The sequence below is a fragment of the Plasmodium fragile genome (genome assembly GCF_000956335.1).
Source record: "Plasmodium fragile strain nilgiri unplaced genomic scaffold supercont1.64, whole genome shotgun sequence".
Taxonomy (NCBI): domain Eukaryota; phylum Apicomplexa; class Aconoidasida; order Haemosporida; family Plasmodiidae; genus Plasmodium; species Plasmodium fragile.
Window position 1 is genome coordinate 48027 of NW_012192644.1, and position 10154 is coordinate 58180.

At 44.5% G+C, this 10154-nt stretch overlaps 1 protein-coding gene across 1 annotated transcript; it reads left to right on the plus strand.

Moving 5' to 3' along the window:
- Nucleotides 1-56: 56 nt before the first annotated feature.
- Nucleotides 57-9659, plus strand: AK88_04471 (uncharacterized protein; the record flags this gene model as incomplete). Its single annotated transcript, XM_012482081.1, has 1 exon — nucleotides 57-9659. The coding sequence occupies one exon, from the start codon at nucleotides 57-59 to the stop codon at nucleotides 9657-9659; it is 9603 nt and encodes a 3200-aa protein (XP_012337504.1).
- Nucleotides 9660-10154: the final 495 nt, after the last annotated feature.

Consider the following 10154-nt stretch of genomic DNA (forward strand, 5'->3'; position numbering starts at 1 on the left):
AAAAAAAAAAAAAAAAAAAAAAAAAAAAAAAAGAATTTTAAAATATTAACGAAATAATGATTAATAATACTAAGGAGAACACCGATCTTTGTACCCCTGAACAAGACAACTGGGTGCAATGTGATCGGTGTGAAAAATGGAGGAAGCTTCCTGCCTACATTGACATGAATAACTTGCCCAAAATATGGTATTGTAATTTGAATACGGATGCGAGATATAATTCTTGTGATGTAGAAGAGGAAGTAGCTACTTATAATTCAGATTTGGGAAAAAATTTCCCTTCAGGGCACTTCAATATTGGCCATTTTGCTACTGAGCTGGAAAGGGGTCTACACACAGACGATGTTATTCACACCGATGGACTCAGCAACATGGCTAGTGCCATCGACCCCAGCGCTTGCGCTCATCATATCGAGGAACATTATTCAGTGGGGGCAGAATCCTTCCACGCGAGTAGTTCCCACGCCGACGTTACTAAGGCGATTGATGAGGCCAACGCATTTGTGATCAAGGGATCCCCCCATAGTAATGTCAACCATGGTAGTGGTAACCAAGGCAACAGCAATCACTACAGTGATGGCAAATTTTTGCCTTCCGTCCCCGCCAAGGATTTTTTCATCCATGGGGAAAAAATTCCCTCGGTGGAACTGCGTAACAGTGTTGCGTTCCCGTTTGTCAACCCTGAGGATGTGAATGGTCCTAACTCGGAAGGCAAATATACACACGTGGGAAGTAACCGTAAACCTGTGGACGGCCACCTCGACATGCACACCACACAAGTCAGGATAAACACGAAAGGGAAACGCGACAAAGAAGGCTCGATGTTAATGAAGAAGCCGCTCAAGCGGGAACAAGGGGACAAGGGAAGTGGAATTCCAAGGGGCAACAACGCAAAATTGAGCGTATCCTCCTTCCCCAACCACGTTAAAGTTAATGACTGTTATTTGAAGCAAGCTGAAGGGGAAGACGACCAGCACATCCCCTACGGCAAGCCAGAAAACGACGCCCCTAACGTAGTCACCAAAAATGTGAAAAAGAAAAATAAGGATACCAATAAAGGCACAAATAAGGGTACTAATAAAAGCGCCTATAAGAATGCTAATAGGAATAAGCGGAAGGACCTGCTAGCGCGCCACAAACGAAGCAACAGTGATGGAGAGATATATGAGAATCAAAGACGCAAACACGAGTTTCCCCTGCACAGGATGCACGTGAGCGACACAGATATGAACACCGCGGGAAACATGAAAAGATTTAAGAATTTAAAAAAAAATGCAAGCAGCAGCGGCATCCCCTTTTATTCCTTTATGCACTCAATCGTTAACATAAATTTGAAAAATAAAATTAAGAAGCCCTTGGGGAAGGCAAAAAATAAAAAGAAGGAAAAGGAAGAACCCCCGATGGGAATTTCCACCTTCGAAGTGAAGGAGAAAATGGAAGATAGCGATGCCAATGAGAACAGTGTTAAAGTGCCAACAGATAAAAAAAGTGCTAAGAAGAAGAAAATAAAAAATGGCGACGCGGATCAGGGACCAAGCAGCGGCAACGGGGAGAGGAAAAAAACCCAGAAAAAAAAAAACGATCGAGTGACGAATGGTCATGTGAATCCCCAGTTGGACGGCGACTCGCAGTGCGCTGTTAACTGGAACAGTGAGGTGTTAAACGAGGGAGGCAGCTTCCAGAATGATAACTCGGAAAAAGCGAATCACCGCTTCGTCAAAGGTGAAGAAGAAGCAGAAGAAAGTGGCCGCCACGTTCAACACAATGGGTCTCTCTACCACACGGACGTCGCTCAAAATTATATGACCATGCCAAGGATGTCTCCTGATGTAGGAAGAAGTAACTCACCTAAGAAGGAACACGACGATGTACCTTTTGGGAGTCCTCCTTCGAATGACCCAACCAGTTACCCCTTCCTGACTGAACCGAACAATGTCATCGCGGAAGATGCACTTAACTCCACCGGAGGAGTATGTCCAAACAACAGCGGCAGTCAGACAGTGAACGGAAGCGGCAGCGCCTCCAACAATGTAGTTAATTGGGTCCAGTGTGAAAGTTGTAAAAAGTGGAGAAAGGTCGATGCACATATTAATATCAACCTGTTGCCGGACGAGTGGTATTGCCATCTTAACTTTTGGAACAGCTACAATAATTGCAACATGGAGGAGGAAATATATGTTGAAGAAAATCTTAACGCAGAATTAGAGCATAATAACTTGGAGAAAACGCAACAGGGGGTGGTAGAAATGGAGGAGGAGAAACAAATCATCCCCCATGTGGGAGGTTCACAAATGGACAAAAAGGGGAAGCGAAATGAAAAGAACCAAATGAACGAACAGGCTAACAAGATGGATCACCCTACAAAAGGAAATGCTCTCCAATTTCAGGAAAAAATTAACCACTCAGGGAAAGCAAAATCAAGTAAAAAAAATCGGCATGGTATAAACAATCCCATGATTAACAATAGTGATTTGATAAAAAAAGGAGAAAACAAAAAAAAGGACACCATGCCGAGTAAGTCAAATAAAAAAGCAACCAAGGGAGATGATTCTTTTTTAGAGCATGTGGTAGGAAGCAGTTTGGACAAATTCCAGAGTAGCATCTTTAGCGAATATGTGATGAATGAAAGGGACGATAGCGCTGTCCCCTTCAGTAGCGAACATGAACTCATGGACACTGTGGAGGCTAGCCAATTTTATAACCCTATAATTAAGGGCAATTATCATGTACCAATGAACAGTGCAGATGTGAACTCTGCCCTTTTCAAAACTAACGAGGGAGAATACAATCTCTGCAACGATGATAGTGAAATAATAATGAGCTATGGGAAAAGGGCCGAGACGCAAGAAACGCAGGAAACACAAGAAGAATTGTTTAATAGCTTGTCGCGCGCAACGTCCGGGTCGTATAGAAGACATACGCCAGTTCATTCGAAAACGGGGGAATCTTATAAAAGTGAATTGCAAAGAAGCAATAGTTTCCTTGTGGGGAAGGAAAATGGCTCTCTTGAAGGGAACCACTCAGCAGCGAACGGCGCAACGGTTAACGCCATTGAAGCCTCCCCCCGGGAAGACACATCCCAAAGAGGAAGCAACCCCATGGACTTGTTACAAGGTGCTAGCAAATTCTGGAATATGATCAACAATGAAAAATTAAGTTACTACTTAAACAACACCAATATGTTTAAGATGTTTCACTCATTACCAAAATATGATTATCATGAAAACGTGAGGGACAGTACAGTCAATGAGGAGGTCTGTCCAGACACCTCCATGGAGAATCAGCACGCAGGGGATGGCACCACGTCCCATTCAGCTGTCCTTCCCGATGACCATTTGTCGTGTTGCTCTGTCGCGTGCGCAGACGAAATGAAGGCGAAAAGGTGCAACTCGTTTGACGTGGGGGGCAGCACCAACAAAGTTACCACCGCCGAGATGAACGTGGACAATGTTCGAGAACGAAACTACCTTTCGGACAGCGTCCTCCAAATAAGGAAACGCAAAAGGGAGTTCATGAAAAAGAATAGCGAATACCGTTACTCAGATCGAGTGCCCAAACCGAGGCATTGTCTCCATCATAAAGGGGAGGATAACTACCAAGGAGGTACCTTCCCTGGAGAATATTCTTCCCAGAGTTATAGCCATTCTTATGGACTCATCAAAAGTGAATGCAGATCCTCCTACCCTGGGGCACATCCTGCTGCATATAGAAGCAAGATCGTGAGAAGATATTTTTCTCCCCACGCGAGGAACACTCATTATGTCAACCGCCTGGACGAATTGAACACCACCGTGGAGGGCTATCCGGGATACCATGACGACGACAACGCGGAAGGTTACGCAAAGAACAACGGTCGTGAAAGGAGCCGCGCGTACCAATACGAATACCGCTATGGTGATGATCACCCCAGGGAGTACACCAACGATGACGCCGAGCTGTGCGACATACTGGTGCAGAGACTGCAAAGCGATAAATACAAGGGGACCGTCATTAACAGAAACGTGGACCTTGGGGTTCCGTATGGAACGTACGGAAGCAGGGCGGCAGACAGCGACGCTGTGGAGGACAATTATGAAGATGGCCACCATCATAATAACGCCGAGAGGGGTCTAAGCAAGGGAAGTACTATCAACCCCAACGATGATGCACAAATGGAAAGCAATTTCGAGGGGAAAGAGGTTCCCTCAATTAACCACTTACATTACAAGCGGGCAAAGAATAACAAAAGAGATAGCCATTACAATGAGATGAGCGTGACCAACCAGCCGCCTAATGGAGAGAAGGATAACATAATGATGTCCCAATACCTTCGCTACAGTAGTAAGGGTGATAAAAAAGAGGAAGAGTTGGAGGGCTTGCAGAATTATCGTTTCTCCAGTATCAACATGAACGCGCGAGTTGGTGTGATGGACCCCACTTCAAAATCTTTGAACGATTTAAAAACTTTACCAAGTGGAGTGAAGAGAAATTCCTTTTTGGCAAGGTCCACCATTTTCAAAGGAGAAGAAAAGGATGTCAGTCAATACGGTGATGAGATGGATCACTTGACCAATTCCTACCCTCAGTTATATACAAACCACAGGAGCAGTGACAACCTTTTGCCTCGAATATTAAAAAGCAAATCCTTGAGTCACCTTGAAAAAAGGCCATACTTCCATGTGGATAGAAGTGAGCGCAGCCTTCTACCCATTAACAATAACAACACGAGCATACCAAAGAGCAGTTCGTATAACAGAATAAATTCCGATGATTATTTTGACCTGCGTCTAGGAGACATTACCAGTGATCACTACCTGATGAAGAATGCCACAGGCAGTCAGGTGGAGAATTCCATGAGGGACATCTTCTTAAGTAATTATTACGCCAAATTGGAAAGTGAAAAAATTGATACGTCCATCAAAAGCGATATTAACAATTTAACATCGGATGATTATATGAAGATAGGACAGTACCTCTGGAGGGGCAGAAGAGATCATGTTACGCAAGGCGAGTATTCTTGTTTAAAAAATGCAAGTAAGGAGGATGAAGGAGAAGAATATGAAGAAGAGGGTCGTGACATGAAGGGCTCCATCTCGCCCAGTGATAACTCCTTTCTTAGCAGCAACTATTTTAGTAGCCTACCCAGTGCATATTCGTTGGATAAGCTGATGATGAAAATACCCCGTAGTGAAGAGATGGTGGAGAGTAACCTTAGCCACCCCAGTGAAGCTGATATAGGCTTGGGATATAACACTGTTCCGCACATCCCTACGGGAATCAATACCACACCGTATGAGAGTAAGCACATGAAGAGGAACTCCCAAGCGAGTGTGCAGAAAAACTCCAACAAGGCTTGTCTCATCCTGAGCAGAGGGGATGCGAACAGTAGGAAAACTGCCAAGTGCGGCACCGCGCAAGGTAGTAAGGGGCCCGCAGAAGGTAAAGGTAAAAATGCGAAGATGAGGAGTAACGAGGTGGGAGGCATCGTGAGGGGGGGGCAGCCAGTGAGCATCTCGAGTAGAAGGAGAGTACTCGAGAAGGGAGCGGAGAAGGACAGAAAGAAGCAGGAAAAGCAGGATAAACAGGACAAGCAAGATAAGCCGGAGAAGCTGGACAAGGTTGAGAAGTCGAACAAACAGGACGAGTACAACGAGTACATCACGTTCAACATGGACTACAACGAAAATAAAAGCATCATTAAGGAACTCATACGAAATAGAAACAACCTTCTAGGTCAGTCCACCCCCAAGGGAAGCATATTGCCCAGGTCATCTCACGTGGGACCGCCACTCCACAAAGAGTCCATTGAAGGAGGACAAATACAAACTACTATATTGAATGCCAAAAATTTGAAGAAGCATATCTTGAGCAATCGAGTCATTATATACTCCAAAGCAGTAGCCCTAGCATACAACGTAGACGAAATAAATGAGAACAGCATTTTCTTTTACACCTTTGAAGAAAGTAACATGAGCGGTAACTTAAATAATTCCACCTCTGTTAACGGTGTTGCCACGAACATTGTGTCAAATCACCACAACCCCACCACCAACAACCACAGTAACAATAGCTCCAAGTATAAAAGAAGTCATGAGGATGCTAATAAGGAGGCACAAAAACAAGCTGCAAGGAACAACATATATTTCAATTATGCACATAACATTAATTTTAGTGAAAAGAAAAATACAGATAAGAATAAAAGCAAAAAGGTTACCACTTCTGTGCTTAATTATGATTATAAAAAAATAATTGACGAAGTTGGCCTTTTTAGCAACAGCATAAAGCTACAAATACCTCAGTTGAAATATAAGTTTAAAAGATATATCCCTCTCGAGGAGGATAAGAATGATGGGAAGAACGACGAGTGTAATGTTACGGAAGGACAACTATCTCCTCACACGATAAGTGAATCGAATGCAAAACTGCACACCGTAGCCATCCCCACGCCCTACAGCAATGTTGACATGAAAAAGAAGGAGAAAAAGGAAAAAAAGAAAAAAAATAAAATTTTTGTCCCCAACGGGGGTGATGAAGAGACAGATGTAGGGGATGCTGCGGGAGAAGAGGCGGGAAGGGGTCACCACCCTGTGCACTTAACGAACCACGCTGAGGGAGCGATCCTTTTGGGTAAAGCCCCCTTGGATAATAACCACCCTTCGAAAAAGAAACAAACTGTGCTGAAAACGCCAAAGGAGGCACCCTCCATCGGATTCCCTATAAAAGAAGAAGAGAAGGGGTTGAAGAAAGGCAAGGCGTCGTCCACCCCACTTGGTAAGAAGACCTATGGACACGATGCGTTGAATGGGTTCCCTTCATTGGACCAAAATGAAAATGTACATCAAAGTAATTATCGATCTGGGGTTTCTGCTTCCCCCTTGCGCAACGGTAGCAATAATAGGAGCGGCAAGCATGAGGTGTGCGAACGGTTGGAATCGTATGTGCCTCCTCAACCGCGTGATGATGAGAACTCAGCAAATGGATGGATCAACACAAATGTGAAGGAAGATATCCCCGCCAGCCAAATCAAAGTGAACAAAAAAACGAACAAATGGATGTTCGCGGAGAAAAGCTCGACCAATAAAGAAACACCTCGAAATGACAAAAGTAGCAAACACAAAAAAACAAATGAGAAAAACAAAAAAATGGTGTTAAAAAATGAACAAAATGATATGCACGAAGAAACTCTCCTGGTCGAGAAGAATGAAGACACTGAGACGAATGAACCGGTTGCGAATGTGGACCAGGATGAAGGTGATCCACGAAACTACGCCAACATGGATGATGCTCCCGTTGGAAGAAGTTCGAAGGAAAAAGGGGGAAAGAAGAAAAAGGGAACAGTGCGAGCAGCAGGTTTAGGGTTGGCACAAGGGGAACAAGAAAAGGAGGAGCAAAATGGAGACTACAAAAAAAGTAACCCCAATGTGAAGAAAAATGCCAAGGGTAGCAACGATGGTAGTAAATGTCCCCCTTTTGAACAATGTGAACAATATGAAGATGAGGAAGAGGAAGATGCGGCGTATGATAACCCCCAGGGGGACACACACGATGAGGGCGATACTCATGGTAAGAGGAAAAAAGCCTGTGGTGATATGCTGGATGGGGGGCATAAAGTGGCCAGTGACCATCACGCAAACGTTCATTCAGTGAAGGGAAACGTGGTCAGAGTAAAGAAGAAAAAGAAAAATGTAGCTAAGGACAAGGATAGCGTCGATGGAATTTCCCCCTCCGAATCTGACACACGCATGCCAACCAAAAGAAGGAAGACAGCCGATGAGCACAATGATGAGCGCTCATATGAAAAGGATAACAAAGAGGAGACCGCTACTCCAACACACAAGTTAGAAGCAGCAGAAGAGGAAGAGGAATATGAAGAAGAGGAGGAGGATTATGAAGATTCAGACGAAGGAAACAGCCTTAAGAACGGGCACTCTCCAAACAGTGAAAATGCAAAGGACAGAAATAACCCCACCGGTACGCGGTGCATCCCAGTGCAAACAGAAAAGCTTCTTCATCGTAGTAAGGCCCGCTCCAAAAAAATAATTTATGACGACGATGAGGATGAGGAGTACGAAGTGAACACCCAGGAGAACCCCAATGGCGTACAAACATCACCAGTGGGACAAGATCCTCGAGAAAGAAATTTGAATAATGAGCAAGTAGAAACTGATACATCATACCATAAGGAAGCTAATAGGAGCCATCCACAAGGGGTAATAAGACAAACGGAAAATAATGATCGTTCTCATCATGAGAAAGGTGCCTATCGCAAGCGTAAATTAGACGAAGAGTTACAATGTGATAGCCGATCGAGTAGCAAGAGGGGACAGCAGGTGATGCATCCCCGGGATGAAACACTCCATCGACACAAGGAGAGGCATTCGTCGTATAGTCCTATGAGAATGGCCAGTCGTTATGATGAAGAGACGACAAGAAGAGACCAAAAGAAAGAGCACGCATCGGTTGTACCAAAGAGGATGCACAAGGACCAGGAGGACGACGACAACGAGTCGTCTGCTACGAACAAGAACTATGCGTCCGCTGAGGAAGAGGCAAACGAACGGGTTGACCACCATGGCCAAGGTGACCCCAGGGGTTACAGCAAGAAACCAAGGGTACACGACTACAAGCATGATAGAGATGATAGGGGGCATTATGTAAGGAGTGGTTATGATCAGAGTGAAGAGAGGCGAAGTGTGAACGGTCGGGACAACTGTATTTCGCACTCCCCCTCGGTCAATAGGTACGAAGATGAGCACAGACACAGCGGCAGGTACGGCGGAAGGCACAACGATAGGCCCAGCGATAAGCACACTGATAAGTACTACGACAGGTACAGGGATAGGTACAGTGGAAGGTACGGCGGCAAGTACAACGATAGGTATGGCGATACGCACCATGACAGATCGGGAAAATTCGATGACCTGTACCCGCAGCACCACTCAGATATGTACGACCGCAGGGACAAAGGCTCCTACACCGGGCACAACGGAAATTCCCCTAGACATGAAATATATTCCAAGCATGCCCACGACTACGAGGACCATAGGAGATTTGAAAAGCAGCATAGTCGATACGAGAAGCACGACCTGAGTGGAAAGCCGGATCGTTATGATAAGCGAGCAAACAAATACGAACAAAGGAATGAAAGGATGGAAGAAAATTTGAGGAGGCATGAAAACGAACAATTTAAAAGTGCTAACCATGATATGAGGCATAATACTAACATGACCAATCGCAGCAGTAACCGCAGCTCTCTTAACCGAAACAGCAGTCATGCGGAAGATGCAGAGAGGAAGGAATTCCCAAATGGAACTTATAAAAGGGAAAGGGAGGAACGTGAAGAAAATAACTACGCAAGGTACGGAGAAAAAAATAAAAAAAATCGGTACGACTATGTGGAGAGCGAATACAAAGGAGGAAGATACATGGACAGCGATAAGGATGACAAATATTTTGGCAGGAAAATTAAACACCGTAATCATCACTTTGAGGAGAATGAGTCCAAACATTATGCGGGCGGCTACAGTGGGTATGGAAGCCAGGGCGACAAATTCCACCAGCATAGCAGCCACCATGGTGACCACTACAGCCATCACAACCATCACAATCACCACGACCGCCATTATCACCGCCACGGCCCCCCCACCAATAAACTGGTCAACAAAAGCTACAAAAGTTAGAAGAGAACAGAGGTATTGCTTTCACAGTGTGGGATAAGGGCAGAAGGCATAACATTTTAAAGGAGCTTTTTCAGTGCACTTCTCTGAGAGGAACTTTTTTTTTTTTATACAACTCAGCACACAAACGCATCCAGTGGTGGGACTTTCACGTTCCAGGCGCACCCGTACACCAGTATGTATATGTGCGTTCGTATCTACATCCACGTGTGTTCCTCTAGTTCTCTTTTTTTTGTTTCATTTTTACTTTCCCATTTTTATCATCCTAACCCTTATTTCCTCCATCCCCCCTTTTCCTGCTGAAACTTTACTCCGTTTGGTTTAATTTTTTTTTTTTTTTTTTTTCCTTTTTGTCTGTGCTTTATCACTATCTAAGAGGGTGAATAATGGTTTGTGGATTGGCCGCATGGCGTGTGCGCGTTGTGCCGGGTCTGCAATTTAGCCATTTGGCATTCTCTCTCTGCCAAGACTATTAACCTTTTCTTTTAATTACCTGTA